Genomic DNA, 15,835 nt, shown 5'->3' on the forward strand with positions numbered 1-15,835 from the left:
GGCAGTGCACTAGATAGAAATCTGATTTGTCAGAAAGAGAAAATTAAAGGTGCATTTCTATTTTGTAGGGTACCAGCAGTCTTGCTGGGCATTTATGAGAAAATTATAAACTCTACACTTATTGTGGTTAACTGACATGGTATCACCTAAGGTATAGGGTGGTCTCCCCCACTGCTATGATTATGGGGTCTGTTACTGTGCTCCTAGCTTTTGCACACAGTTAATGTCCTGCATAAACATCAAGGCAGTGGACTCATTTTTCTTCTGTTGATTCTCCTTTAGCCTGATGAAGTCCTCCGATATCGATCAGGATTTATTTACAGACAGTTACTGCAAAGTGTGCAGTGCACAACTGATATCCGAATCTCAGCGCGTGGCTCATTACGAGGTAAGGACGGCTTTTCCCATTTGATGTTTTCAGTGGAAGAAAGAGTGGTGCAGACTTGGTGTGGGACTTGAGGACAGATCCTTTTCGTCTCAGGGCATGTTTCAAGAGCCACAGGGCTTGAGCCTTTACAGTCTGAGATCAGGCTGGGGCAAATGTGCATGTGTGGGGTGGGGACAGAGGCCTAGGGACATCAGTCTCAGACTCTGGCTGCTTCCCAGATTCTGTCTTTTTATTTTTACTTTTTTTTTGTGCCTCAGCCCCTGGAGACTCAGTGGGCTTTCTCTACTTGTTAAATCTGTCATTGCTCATCCCTGAAGTTCCTTTCAGGGACACAGGGCAGGATGCATTAGTGCCAGCTTCTCTTTCCTTCTATGACCCTGAAGATAAGCTCAGAGGCCTTTTGTTAATCACTGTCCAGAGAGATGGCAGCATCAGTGATTCAGCATCAAATTCCTTCCACACGATGGCTGCTGCCCTACATGTGTTTATCAGCATAAGGACTTTGCCTGTAAAGTTGTAGCAAAGTTTTAAAATCCAAATACTTTTGAAGGACATGATTCAGTGGCTTTGGCTTTTTAGGGTGGAAGAACAAATAGTTGCCTTTTAATCTTCTCCTGAGAACAGAGAATGAGAGAAGAAGGGTTGGCCAATGTTCTGGGTGGGGACCAGGTGCCGCACATGGGGACAAGGGGACGCTGGGTGCCCCCAGATGCTGAGTGCTGCCCAGGGCATATTCACCTTCTGAGAGAACATATACCAGTGGGAACACGAGTTTTCAAGTGTAATAACTTGTGAGTAATTTTAGATTGGAGGGCTTAGCCAGCAATTTTCTTTTTGTCTGACAAGTCTGACAAATGCCAGTTGTCACTGTCACTCACCAGACTCCTCTGAGCCTCCGGTTCCTCTGTGCACGATAAAAAAATAAAATTAAATAAAAAATAAAATTAACATGCACATGCACACGCCCAGAAACACAATAAACTGACCCCATGTACTTCCTGGGGTTTTGTGGTGACCAAATGAGACCTATTGAAATAGTATTTGTGAAAATGCTTTGGAAGCTGTAAAGTGTGCTGAACATACAAAATTATATTGCTTTTCATTGTTAACTCCATTGCAGCAATATTCTGATGCAGGCAAATAAAGCATGCTTTTCTGAGAAAACTTTTAAAAATCAGAATCTGTGAAAAAAAGTTAGCATATTCTTTTGTCAGTAGGCAATCAAGTGTTACAAGTAAATGTGAGCTCAAAAGAATGATCTAAAATGGAAGATAGCCATCTTCTGATATTAAGAACTTTCTAATTTTGGTGGGTATTGCTTTATAAACACACATGGTTTTTATTAGTATGATTTCCTCAGTTAAGGAAAATCAGGGAGTTCATTCCTACTCTCAAATTCCATAGCTTCCTATTAGCCCTTTATGTTCTCCCTTTATTAGACTTTTTGTGTTCAGTTTTAATCTTCTTACTAGATTCTTGAGGGCAGAAGCAGAGTTTTATTCATTTGCTCTTCCATAATTCCTGGAATAGTGCCTGCACATCACAGATGTATAGTTAGTGCTTGTTAACAAAAATACCTTGGTGACACAGTCCAGCACTGCTTTATTGTTACCTGAACTAGAAAAGTAATGCCAGAAAATTGAAAAAAAAATTTTTTTTAAAGAAAAAGATCTTAGCTGCTCAATTAAGGGTTTAGTTATTTGAACACAGGTTTTCCTGTTACCACTCTGTATCCTTGCTGTGGCACAATTTAATTGTTTAGAGAATGGGTTAATATTTGTTGCATGTAGCATAGATGAGATAGAGAAAAGAAAGCAATCAAAATAGATCTGCAATTAACAGTGTTACACATCATCAAAACAACATTAAACACACTTCCATTAAGCATGGATGGGGACTCTAAGTGATGGTTCACTCCCTGCTTCCAGGCAGAGGTGGGGTACTTCTTTCCAAGACAAACAGCACTACACATGGTTGTTGCAAAGCTGCTGGGGATGTGAACAGGGTTCACACCTCCTGAGCAATCCGGTCTTACCAGCTTCCATTAGGAGGCTTCCCCAATTTTTCATCTCTAAGAGGATGATGGCTTCCATCCGATGATCTTGAAGGCCATTTGAGAATTGATAATCTGACCCTGTTCATCTTCCCCCTCCCGCCACATACACTCTCTCTGCTGAAATTGCATGAAGAGTGGGTCTCTATGAGTGTGAAATCCCACTCAGGTCATTGAAAATGTTATCACACTGAGTCTCAATGCTCTATCACTGATGTATTGCTTTAGCTTGATTTTACTCAACTAGAAAATATTCCCAGCTTCCCTACGGGGCAAATCAAAAAGAATCCACTGTGTACTTTCTGCTGTGTCCAGCACTATTAGTATTAGTTATTACAGGGAATTCTGAAGCTCTATGAGAAACAGTCTCTGCCCCCAAGAAGCTCATAAACTTTGTTGGGCGGAAAAGCCATGGGTGGTTCAATGTGGTATAAATAGGTGTGTGATACTGAGGATGTGATCTGTAGAATTCTGCTGCCTGCTTTGAAGGAGCTGCTGATCTGATGTGATTTAAACAGAGTGTTAATTCTTCTGCCCCTTTGACTTTCTGATATATGCTATGTAGTGCTGTTAACTTTTCAGGTTTTTTCATATTCCAAATTCTAAAGAGCAGGTCACCACTAAGAGCTATTATGGCCAAGAAAGATTTGTTGGGAATGTCATGAATTATCTAGGCCTTGATGGATGGGTTAAGTTTAGGGGTTGCTAGAATGAGAGGCATCTCCAAGGAGCTATGAAGAGGATTTGTGTTAGGGAAGGGAGGTGCACTGTAGTATGTAAGGGTCACGTGGGGTCAGAAGGTAAAGGAAAGGGGACTTCGTACTTTCCTGTGGCTCTTAAGCATTTGGTAACTTGACAGCATTTCTGAACGACAGTCCATTGGTGGTGGTCAAGGTGTATTGTTAGGAAACAAACAGCTTTGGTATGACTTTTGCTATGGAACTAGTGTGCCAGCCTTTTGAAGTAAAAGAGAAAAACACAACAGATGGGTTAATGCTTAATAGCTGCATGCCCCATTTAAAAGGCTGAACCTTTGTATAGGAGGACAGAAGAACCTAATATATGTCTAATGGACCAAAAACACTTCCATGCTATACTTTTAAAATCTCTTTTTGCATATGAAATCCTGAAGTGGAAAAAATGGGAAATATAAAGACATTATTATTTTTCTTACTTGCTAAGCATTAATAACATGTTAATCTTTGGGTGGAAAATATAATTAGATGTTGTCTCTGCTCACTGAGTCAATAGAACAAGTAGGCACAGAAACAGAGGGGGAAGAGAAAGCTTTCACGTGTGCCTTTCAACATGCCTGGATGTTATAGAGGTTAGCAATAATTTTCTAGTGAGGCCACTTGAGCAGTTGGTTGTAGTTTTAAGTGGCTAAAGAATAATTTTCTGCAAAAGGAAAGAGTTGCTTGCATAAGTGAAGGAGTGAGTAGTTTTCTGGCGTGTAGGAAGAAGAGGATTTGTATACGGAAGGCCATGAGAAATGAACTAAAAAAGACAGGGAATTTTTTTTTTTTCTTGAGTAAAGCTAAAGGAAAAATATGAATGAGTGATCTAGAAGGAAAGAGAGAACTCTTGTCAGGCAGAATCAATGAAGTCAGCATAAATGGGCCATTTCCTGCTGCTTGTCTCTTCCTGTGTAATTAATTGTTCCTTGCAAAATCAATGACTCAGGTATACTGGCACCTTCAAACAAGATTGTATGCTTCCTGAAGGCAGGCAAGAGTCATGCACTGAGTTTCTTCATTTACTTCTACAGTGTCAACCCTAGAGTTTGACCCATTGTGGCTCGTAGGCACTTGTAGGTTGATGAAGAGGCTGAAGTTGGGGACTGGTAGAGGGAAGCAGTGGGTTAAGTTTAATGGAAGCATTGATGGGTGTGCCAGAAGAGGCATTGGTATACATTGGGAGTCAACCTGTACTCAGGAGCTGGCCTCAAGGTATAGGTGATGGCTTTGTAGTTCTAAGAAAGACAATTCTCTAAATTGATGAAAAACCTTTCAAACATTTCTGAGTCTTGAAGTAATGTCAGTCTTGATAAATGAACCCCATTAAGCCACCCAGGAGTGGCAGAGTCCAGGACTGTTCTCTAGTCAGGGAAACAGCAGGCACATAGAGTCTACAGAGGCACACAAACCAATTTTTCTTATTTCACTTTTTTTCAGTGTCATCCAACAGAACTTTGGCCTTCCCTAACTTCTACTTAATCCAGGGGAATAACCAAAGGATGACCTTTTGGTCTCTGTAAATCTGGTAGTAGGTGGGATGTAAGTGCTTGTGGTTAGTGATAACAAGGTAAAAACTGAGGTTCTTCATATGTGCTGATTAAAGCAGCATGATTTTTTTCTACTACTAAGCCTTTAATGACTTTTCTCCCTTCATCTCTCATAGCTTCTCAACTTTGCTTTTTCCTTTTCTTTTTTTCTGAGTAAGCATGCAGGCTGGGCAACTCCTTTTCTATGTATGAGAGTAGTTGGTCAGTATCATGTTATGTTTCTGCAACCCGTCAGCCATACTAACTGGACTTGAGTTCTGTCTGGGTTCACTGGGTCAAGAGCCATCCTGGGTATTGCAGGTGATATGCTCCTGGAGATGCAAATGCTACCTGGGTGAGGACAATAAAAGATCTTTATAGCAAGATTCCCTTGGAGATGCTTCTTTGCACTGTGCATTGAGAATCACTGCTTCAGTCTCTCCAAACCTCTTACAGTCATGACATGCTTAATTTCTCCCAGATGCTGTTAATACCATTATTGGCTCATTTGCCGAGGCTAACACTATTTTTGTTACCCTCTGTAATGTCAGAGGACTTCAATCTGTTCCCCATTGCCTAATGGTCTTTACCTCTGTTTCTTGACCATTTCATTGAAGACTCTTGAGCTTCTGTAAAGTTTCTAACTATTCTCATATTTTTCCATTGTTTTTATTCCAGCAAGTCCAGTCATTTTATCTTTTATCAATTATTACTAGTCAAAATAGTTCACTGGAACACAAAATAAATGGTTAATAGAGAGGCTACCATGAAGCAAACAACAGTAGACTGAAGAACACTCTCAACTCAGGGCAACACACACATTGGCTATGAAACGTTGTCAGATGGTGTGTGCTTAATGCTCATTGGTTAAGGGTTGGTAGAGTGTGCTCTGTAGCATGAGTGCTCATTTGCTGAGAGCATATGATATCGCTTGGTGGATTTTAGGAGCCAGGCTGTCTTCCATTGGCTAGAACTCAATCACATGGTCTCACCTAGCTACAGGGGAAGTTGGGAAAAAGAATTTAAATGTGTAAGAAAATGAAATGAGTTCAACAAACACATAGGATTATCTCTGTTACAGTCTACTCCTCTAGTCACCAGAAGTCCATTCCATTTTTCTTTTAACACATAGAGTACATGTCCCTTCTCCATGGAAACACCCGCAAGCCCTACCTAGTCACTTTGTTCAGCTCAAATTTCAGAGTCTCCAGGGAGGGAGTAAATCTCTCCATCAGATATGATGTGATTCCTCTGGGCTCAGCAGCCTGTGAGGAAAACAGGAAGGTCACCCCTCCTCCTCCTACTTTAGAGTGGTGAGGACAGTGGTAACATTTCTGATTCAGAAAAAGGAAGAAAAGAAGCCAGACTGATCACTGGCCCATAGCAGAGCTGGCATCCTGCAGGGAAGGCATTAAGAAGTGTCTTTTTTCAAGGAGTGGGGGGAGTTCCCTGAATAGATTCTGATCTTCCTCTGTGAGAAGGACTTTCTTGTCCATTTTTCTTAATGACCCCTATATCTACCCTCCACAGTTCTTTCACCATCCATTGTCATCACCACATCTGAAATGGATCCCGGGTCCTATACTATCTTTGGGAACTGCCAGCATTCATAGCCCACTTCCTTCCTGAGACTGATTTAAGGCATGTGGAATATTCAAAGCTTTTCTATTCAAGATAATAATTGCTTTAGTAATACAATTCTCTCAGTGATATAGAAGCCTTCTGATTTATTTTCTTTCAGAAAGTTTCATGTGTTGCCACCACACAGTTCTTTCCTAGACACAATTTCAAGGAGTCTTCTTTGTTTTATTCCTTCCTTGTCTCTGTGCCTGTTTCTATTCTTCAGTTTAATAGTGGCCATCTTGAGGTTATCTGAAAGTAGGTAGAAAGATCACATCCTCAGTCCAGTTTTTGCCAAAGTCCTGAGTCACAATGTGCGACTGAGAAGTCTCACTGGGTCTTCAGCACACAATGTCTTTTAATAGGACATCTTTCATTTCTTGGTGACTGGAAGCAATTAGCAAATAAATGACTTTTCTAAGTAAGTCCATAATTTCTAGAATAACTCTTTTTTTATTTCTATCTGCTAATGTGCCAGTTACACATTACAGTTCTTATAATTTTATGATTCTTTCATAAAAAACCTGACCCGCAATCAATAACAGACAATTAGTAGCCAACAACATATATGCAAGCATTCTGTTTTTCCATCATCTTCTGGTTCTTTTAGAATTGTAACGATCTCCTAGCACAGAACCATCTAGTTCCCCAAGAACTGTAAGCTCAGTAAGCAGGTAGTCTACATTCCACAGTGTTGTAGTCAATAGTTTTTGCCAGTGTTTTGCCACTGAATAACCTGGATCTGCTATATCTTTACCCTCCCTACTTACCATCCATCTCATCTAAGTCAATGTCAAATATTTAAGTTTTTTGTTATGGGAGAGCCTCCATTTCTATGTTGGCCAAGGTAGGCTAATGGTAGTAATAAAGAAATAAAAATGATTTGTTGCTCACATTATAGCCCACTGTGGGTTGCCAGAGGGGGATTTTGTACTGTGTAATCATTTAAGACTCAAGCTAACAGAAGTTCCACCATCTTTGCTTCTGACATTGTCCTGAGTATCAAAATCCAGCTCGCACCTGAGGAAACGATGGGCAATGTCAGTGATTTGTGCAGGACATTTTTGGGGGCCAGGCCTGGAAGAGGCATCATGTCCACACACATTCCACTAGCCAGAACTTAATTGTGTTTTCTTCTGACTATATGGGAGCTGGCAAATGAGCTTAGCTATGTGCCCAGGAGGAAATGGGAGCCAGTTTGGTGAGCACATAGCATTGTCTCTGCACTATATTATGTGTATGACACTACAGGGGATGTGGTGGTTAGCACCTGCTTTGGGGATATTGAGGATGATGTGGGGGTGGAGAAGAAAGAGGAAGAGAGGAAGTCCCATGCATCCCAAAGGGGGTAGGCTTGGCAAGGAAACAGGAATGATTCTGGAAATAAAGTGGCTGGGGGCTGCGATGAAGATGGTGCCTATTCATCACAGTGCTTTGTAGGAGACAGAAACAAACATGTTGTTTGTCTAAAAGACAAGGGAATATGGGGCACCTGGGTGGCTCAGTGGTTAAGCATCCGACTTCGGCTCATGTCATGATGTCACAGTTAGTGGGTCTGAGCCCCACATAGGGCTCTGTGCTGACAGCTCAGCCTGGATCCTGCTTCGGAATCTGTGTCTCCCTCTCTCTGACCCTCCCCTGCTCGTACTCTGTCTCTCTCTCAAAAATAAATATTTAAAAAAATGAATAAAAGACAGGGGCTAAAATGCTATCAGATAAGGATTTTCTCTCCAATTCCTCTGACTTAATTGGTCAAGCACAGAGATTTTCCATTTGGAATTTGGGGCCTGTGTACTGAGTGTCATGTCAGAAGAGTAGGATTTCTTTTCTGCTCTACCATTTTGGGCCTAGGGCACTGGTCCGCCAGGCCCTGAATTCTGCATCCCTCAGCTGTCTGAAGGCCTGCCCTCTCCGCACACAGGTGATCCAGGAGCAGCCTCTGCAGGGGTCCAGTTGTGTGCTGAGGCTGAGGACATAATGCGTGGTATCTCAGTGTCTTCTAAAAGATGGATGTTTGAGAGAAATTTCCATGTTCTCTCTCTTGTAGGAAAGGTCATTCCTCTGCTCAGAGGCTAGTTTATTATTGGTACTGGACTCTTTGATCTTGTTTCCTGCTTTGCTTTCGTCACCAAATTCATGGCCATGTCCAGCAACTAGACAGGATTCTTTTTTTTTAAGTTTATTTATTTATTTTGAGAGAGAGAGAGAGAGAAAGCATTAGCAGGGGACGAGCAGAGAGAGAGAGAGGGAGAGAGGATCCCAAGCAGGCTATGCGCTGTTGGCAAGGAGTCTGATGTGGGGCTTGATCTTAGGAATTGGGAGGTCACGACCTAAGCCAAAAAATCAAGTCAGACGCTTAACCGACTGAATCACTCAGGTGCCTCTAGACAGTATTCTAGATAGGATTTTTCTGTCCTCACTTTACCTCTGGATTCTATTCTTTTCTTTTCCTTGTTTTACTTTAATCTGTATCTCTTAGTTATTTACTCTTTTGCATTAGATGTAGATGTTACTTGATCTGTATTCTTAAAGTCTTAATAAAGACAAAAATAGTGGGGTATAAACATATAAATATTTAATCTTTTTATTTTAGCATTTTATTCATTTTTTGAAGCGGCAATAAATTCACGAGATTCAAAATTGAAGAAGCATGAAAGAGTGTGTAATGTGAAAAGTCTCCCACCTGTTCCTTAGCTCCCCAATTATCCTTCTCAGTTGAAAAGTGTGCCAATTTTCTTTGAAATATTCTATGCATATAGATAAAACTTAATTTTTCCTTTGATATATTTTCTGCAAATGGCGACATGCTAGACCCTCCGTTTTTTTTTTTTTTTATTTGTTTTAATTGGGGCATAGATATCCATTACATGAATGTGTCATAACTTGTACAGAAATATTTACTGAATTGACTGATGACTCCTTGGTAGCACTGATAAAACTGGTATAAAAAGGACTTTCTCCCTGTGAACGCTCTTTGAGTGAGGCACTTACATGTCTGTTGATTTTCAGATCCCAGTCTGTACTAGTTTGTTATTGACAGTGAGAGTTTTTCCTCCAGCTTTCCATCCCAGCATTCACTTGGAAACATACGCATTCCTGACCTCCTCATCACCAAGCCATCTGGTCTTGTTAATTTTTTTTTTTTAAAGACATTAGCAGACAGAGGATTCTTAAAGGCTAATGACCTAAGTAAGTGGGCTTGAGTGTTGATCTAAGCCTTGTGTCTTTGTCTGTATTTCTTCTCATGATGGGAGAGGGTGTTGAGGACAGCATGCTTTCCTCCTTCTCTGTGATTTTGAGAATTTAATTAGTTTTCTTAGGCTTTTACTAAGATGACTTAATTTGGGGTAGAGTTTTTCTAACTTTGATTTCCATCACTTTCTCTGAGGATCGTATAAAGATGTAAATGCATCTCATCAGGAAATGCCCATGCCACCTCCAAATCGCTCCCTCCTGTGACTATGGCTCCTGTCTCCTTGCTCAATCCTTCAGGTATCCTTGGTCTCTGGGAGGCCTGGCTGCTGAAAGGGATCTTATGTCCACTCTCTACTGATTCAAATATAGAAACACTCCTTCCTTCACTGTGCAAAACCTACAGGCAGTTTTTAGATTTTACTAAGAAAATAGGAAAACTAGAACAAAACTCTTTTCTATCTGTGCTGCTCATCTTCCTCCGGGCCTCAAGAGGACCTCTTCCAGCCTTGCAGTCACAAACCTTACCCCTGACCTCAGATGTTGCCCTGCATTCTGATCCAAGAAATCCTACTCATTTCGTGTTTGTATCAATTCTTTGGGGCTCTGCGCTTAGTGTTAATAAGTCTATCTTCTGGAAACTAAGCTTCTCCAGTTTCTGCCTAAACAATACCTCTTGATATTACTCCCCGGTGTTCTATGGCCCTAAAGCCAGCCCCCACATTTAACCTCAGAGCCCTTTGGGGTGCCGCCACTTGCTTTAAGCCCCAGAGAAATACCTTCACCTTTTTTCAACTTTATGGAAAAGTTCACGCTCCTTTTTGGCTCACCTGCTACACTCTTTATTTTCTGCCTGTGGAGTAAATTCACTCTCAGCTTTTCCTCAGAGTAGGCAAAGCAGGGCTGAGTTATAAAAAGAGCTTCTGCTGTATTCAAGGTCAGAAGCCTACGTTGTAAGTACAATCTTGGCAAAGTAACTTAACCCTTCTAGAATATAGCTCCTTCTGTAACATGAGAACGTTCAGTGTCTTCTCTCATTTTATCTCCATGCCTCATGCCCATCTCCACGCCTCATGCCCATCTCCACAGGTAACCCTTTTATTAGGATTGATGTGTTTTTTACTTATATGTGTTCTTTAAAATATGTATTGCTTTGTGGGCGTGTATACTTTAATTTTCATTTTAGATTAGTTTTAGGTATACAGAAAAGTTGCAAACATAGTATGGAACATTCCTGTAAACCTTGACCCAGTGTCCCCTAAACATCTTGCATTACTATGGCATATTTGTCACAGCTATTAACATATGTAATGTATCATAATATTTATTATTACTATTATTATTATATAACCTACATTATAAAGTGTGAAGTTCATGCTTTATTTAGATTTCCCTAGTTTTTACCAAATGTCCTTTTTCTGTTCCAGGATTCCACCCTACATGTGGGATCCCAGAGACTGACAGGTTCTCAAACTTTCCTTGTGTTTGATGGCCTTGATAATTTTGAAGACTACTGGTCAGGTAGTCGAATGACCCTCAGTGGAGATTTTTTCTCACTATTCGTATGGGGTTCTGTGTTCTTGGTGAGGAAGCTGTCAGAGGTGAAGTGCCATTCTCGTCACATCTCATCAAGGGTAGTATTATCAACATGACTTATCACTGTTGATGTTCACCTTGATCTTTTAGCTCAAGGTAGTGTTTGCCAGATTAATCCACTGTAAATTTACTCTTTTTTCTCTTTGGAAGCAAGTCATTATACACAGAGTAGGCATGTATTTTTAATGTATACAAAAGGCATTGTGATGTGAATCTCATTCTTACCTGGCTATTTCAGTCAATGGTGTGTTTCTGAGATGCCATGTTCCTACACGGTGTCAATCCTCTTGCTGTTAATTGCTGTACGACATTCCATTCATCATATTTTGATTTCTCATTCCTTCAGGGATGGACACTCAGATTGCTTCTGGTGCCCCCTTATAAAAACAATGCTGTGAAAAACATCCTTAAAAATGTTTCCCAAAGAACCTGTGTGGGAATTTATGTGAGATGGATGTAAGGCAAGAGTAGAACTTGTGCATCAAAAGCCATATTATTACTTGCTTGTCTAAGCCTTGTTTAGTAGTGGTAGGTCAGTACATAAGGGCTCCCATATCCTCGTCTCCGCCGGTAATTGGCTGTGTTCAGCTTTCTCATTTTTTTTCTAATCTGCTTGATATTTGATATCTTGTTATTTGAAATCACCATTCTCTAATTATTAGAAAGTTTGAACAGCTTTTGGTATACTTTCTAGTCCTTTTGTTTTCCTTTTCTTGTGATTTCTGTTCATATCTTGTATCAATTTTTCTATTGGTATTCTAGTATTTTTCTTTTTGATTTCCTCATATATTCCTTGTTGGGTTTAGGCATGGTAAATATCTTCTAGTCGGTCCTCTTATTAAAAGTGTTCATGATATCCTTTTTAAATTTTGTTTGTTTAGCTTGTTAATTAAAAAAAAATATATATATATATAATCTTTATTTATTTTAGAGAGAGAGACAGAGTGTGAGTGGGGGAGGAACAGAAAGAGAGGAAGACAGTATCCGAAGCAGGCTCCAGGTTCTGAGCTGTCAGCCAGCATAAAGCCTGACGTGGGGCTCGAAGTCACGTACAGTAACCTGAGCTGAAGTTGGATGCTTAACTGACTGAGTCACCCAGGCACCCCAGCTTGGCAAGTTTTATGTGATAAATTTAACAAACTTTTTGCTTTACATGTTGTTTAAGAAGTTCTTCTCATCAATAGATCACAAAAACATTACATATTCTAGCTCCTATTAATTTGACACTTCTATTTATTATATTCACATCTTTAATTGTATTTGGAGCCTGCATTTATGTATCATATAAGGTAGAAATCTACTTTGATTCTTCTGTGTACAGTTCACCAGATTTCCTACCACCATCTACAACCCCTTCTTTCTCATAATTTGTGGTGTCAACTTTACCATATGTTAGTTTTCTTCACGTACTTGACCCCAAATCAGACCTTTCAATACTGTTCTGTGGTTCTATTTATCTTCATCTGGGCCCACCCATGCTATACTTAATTACCATCCCTTGGTGTTATGTCTTAATATCTGAGAGTGACAAGTCCTATCTTTCCTCTTCTGTTGCAGAGTTGACTTAGCTTTTTATACAGTGTATAATTTTGTTGTTTGTATAGATGCTTGAACAAATTCACAAACTCAGTTGAAATTTGTATCGAAATTCCATCAAATGTAAGAATTAATTTGAAGAGAATTGGTATCTTTATAGTATTGGGTCATTTTGAAGCAGGGATATCTATCCATTTCATTTTAAGTCAATTTCCATATTAAATTTCAGAAAAAAATTTAACATCTAGCACATGAGCACATATATAATTGTGCAATTTAGTTCTTAATAATATATATATTCAGTCCTATTCTTTTGCTAAGGTTTGATCATCGCTCTTCAACTAAACTGTAATTATGTTGAAGACAAGCACCATGTTTTTCATTTATTTATTTATTTATTTACTTATTTTTGAGAGAGAGAGAGAACAAACAAGCAGGGGAGGGGACAGAGAGAGAGGGGGACAGAGGATCTGAAGTGGGCTCTGTGCTGACAGCAGAGAGCCCAGTGCAGGACTTGAACTCAGGAACTTGTGAGATCATCACCTGAGCTGAAGTCGGATGCTAAATCCTGACTGAGCTATCCAGGCACCCCACAGGGCCACGCTTTTAATTTCTTTTTTTTTCTTCACTGTATTTCAACCTAGAGGGGTATAATGAATACTGGGGTTGTTTTTTGTTTCCCCTCTGACTTTTTTTTTTCCCTTCTTTCCCTTCCTCTTTACTGATTTGGTTGCCCCTTCCATCTGCTTCCCCTGGGTCAAAATGCCTAATGTGGCTGTGTAACAGTAGCTCATACCTACCTCCATTTATCGAGTGAGGCTAAGCACTTTTTTTTGCAGTGTGGTGCATTTCCTCTGGGGATGAGCAGTGTAAGTTAAAACTCTGCTGTGTCAATAAGTCAAGGTGAGTTTTCAGCTTTATACAACTGCATTCCCAACCATTAGAAAGATGTTAACATTTATTGCCAAGCTGTCTCTTAAATATCTTGTAATAAAAAGCCAAAATATGCTATCTTTTTTTTTCCAATTTCACCCTTAAGCTGCATTTTCATTACCACATTTTCTTTGTAAAGTGCTCTAACATTCTTTATTGAAATTTTTATTGTTTCAGGTGATCCCTTAATAGTCTCCTTTGAACTAAAGGAAAAAAAAATTATTTTCTTAAAGGAAAGTATCATAGTGGATCCTCTTTATTTTGCTAGTGACCTATCTAACCCCCACCCTTTTGACTATTACTGCCTTGTGTCTGCTTTTCAGTCTACATAAATCTCATGATCCAGAGACATGATTTGACCCGTACCCTATCCAAATGCATATAGGAATAAGCTATATGATAATGAGGTTTTCCTAGCTTAAAAGCTGTTTTAATCTGATTGTGTCACTGTGCAAGGAATTAATCAAGTCAGTGTGCTTTGAGACTTGTGTGCAGTGAGAAGGCAAGACTACGTTGGAAAGAAATCATTAAAAGTCTAATGCTGAATAAGTTGAAGCCACAAAAGAAGCATGAGATCCCTTAGCTCTGGTACTTGAAGAACGCAAATGTCTTTGGACTGGCTTGGCGTGCCTGAGATAAGACACTGGTGGGTGATATTTATGGGCTAATCAATATTCTGATTCAGTTGAGGAGGAAACGCAGTTTTGAAGTTAATCTGATGTCGCTTGGTCTTTATGGCATTTAGAATTTTTCATGAAATGATTTCTGATAAAGGAATACAAAGTCATGTTTACTACACTAGCACCTTAAAGACCAAAGCATGTTTGCTCAGAAAAGCAATCTTCTAGCTAAATATTAATGTGGCAGAGATACACATGCCCTTTTTAATAAAGAGTAGCGCTGAGTCCTGAGGTCCAGGGCCATCCCCTGAATCTTTGAATGATAGGAAGCACCTGAGGTGACCCTGTTCCCCTCTTTCAGCACACTCAGACTTTTAGGTTCGACTCCGGAATTCAGAAGGGTCTTATCCTGCCCTCTGGGAATGTTCATGTGGGAAACTGCAAGGGTCTCCAGCTTGTGCTGTGACAGTGGTGTGTGCAGAAGGACATACTGGTTAATGTGCTTATATGTAGGTCAGCCAACTAGTGCCGGCTTCTGAGGTGCTGACTTGCAGCTATTTCTGAATGTTTTCTTCTGAGTTAGGAGCGGTGATGAACATCCCTGATGTTTGCCTGCGTTTATTCTCCCAACGTATTTTCCTGAACACGTACACTCTGTGAATGCCCCATAATAGATCCCATTTTCTTCCTCTATGGGGATCCCCAGATGAAAAAGACAAAGAGATTGCACTTATTTCGGGTAGGGAGTTAAGGCAGGCACGGAAATGACAGCCATACAAATGAGAAGGGGGTGAGCCGCAAGAGAGAAGCATAGGTGTGTTATTCATCACAGAGATTTAAGATGACTTGGTTAGAAAGAAAAGACAACTTGACTTATTTGTCTCTATTTAATGAAATGTGAAAATAATAAAAATAACTGCCTGTGTCTTGTCTGTAGACTAGATAGGTATTATATTAAATAATTAAAACGGGCAAATGTGATTGCTTCGCATATAGAACAAACCCCTGGTTACAGCAGCACATCTCTAAAAGTTAAGGCTACCCAAGGTCACACTTCAGGAAATCTTGCTTGCTTTTTTTTTTTTTTTTTTTTTTTAACTTGGACATTTGTCCTGTGTGTGATCATAAGGAACTACTTATCCATGTCTTTAGGAAATAAAGTCATTTCTAATGCCCTGGGTTAAAAAAAAAAGAAAGAAGGAAAGAAAGAAAGAAAGAAAGAAAGAAAAAGAAAAAGAAAAAGAAAAAGAAACAAAACACAACCCTTACAGTGATAATCAGTGTTTGGAGTGTTTGATTCCCTAGAGTTTTAGGTTGTAGCTCCGAGGATCATCCATGTGTAAGACCTTGGGAGTGGTGTTTCTCAAACTGGGCATACACACACATGGATGTAATCTTGAGATTCTGCATATTCTTTTAGACTTCAAAAATTTTTAATGATATTTTTAATGCCTACATATGACCAGATATAAAGCTGAAACAGTCCTCTTTTCTGGGATAACAATTAAAAGATGTTCTCATAAAATAGGACTTTAGATTGTGAAGTGATTGTTTCTCAGACAGGAGTCATCAGATCCTTGAGAATTTTATTCTTGTCCACACTTGAGAATTATCTTTTATTACTTATAGTTGAG

General features: G+C 39.7%; 1 protein-coding gene across 1 annotated transcript in view; it reads left to right on the forward strand.

Moving 5' to 3' along the window:
- Positions 1 to 286: 286 nt before the first annotated feature.
- The window catches only part of ZMAT4 (zinc finger matrin-type 4), a 261,297-nt gene continuing 245,748 nt past the window's right edge, over positions 287 to 15,835 (forward strand). The window contains exon 1 of the mRNA XM_042984740.1: positions 287 to 388. Within this exon, the coding sequence (XP_042840674.1) occupies positions 287 to 388 (102 nt within the window). The remainder of the gene's footprint in view (positions 389 to 15,835) is intronic.

The sequence above is a fragment of the Panthera tigris genome, chromosome B1, assembly GCF_018350195.1.
Source record: "Panthera tigris isolate Pti1 chromosome B1, P.tigris_Pti1_mat1.1, whole genome shotgun sequence".
NCBI classification, from domain to species: domain Eukaryota; kingdom Metazoa; phylum Chordata; class Mammalia; order Carnivora; family Felidae; genus Panthera; species Panthera tigris.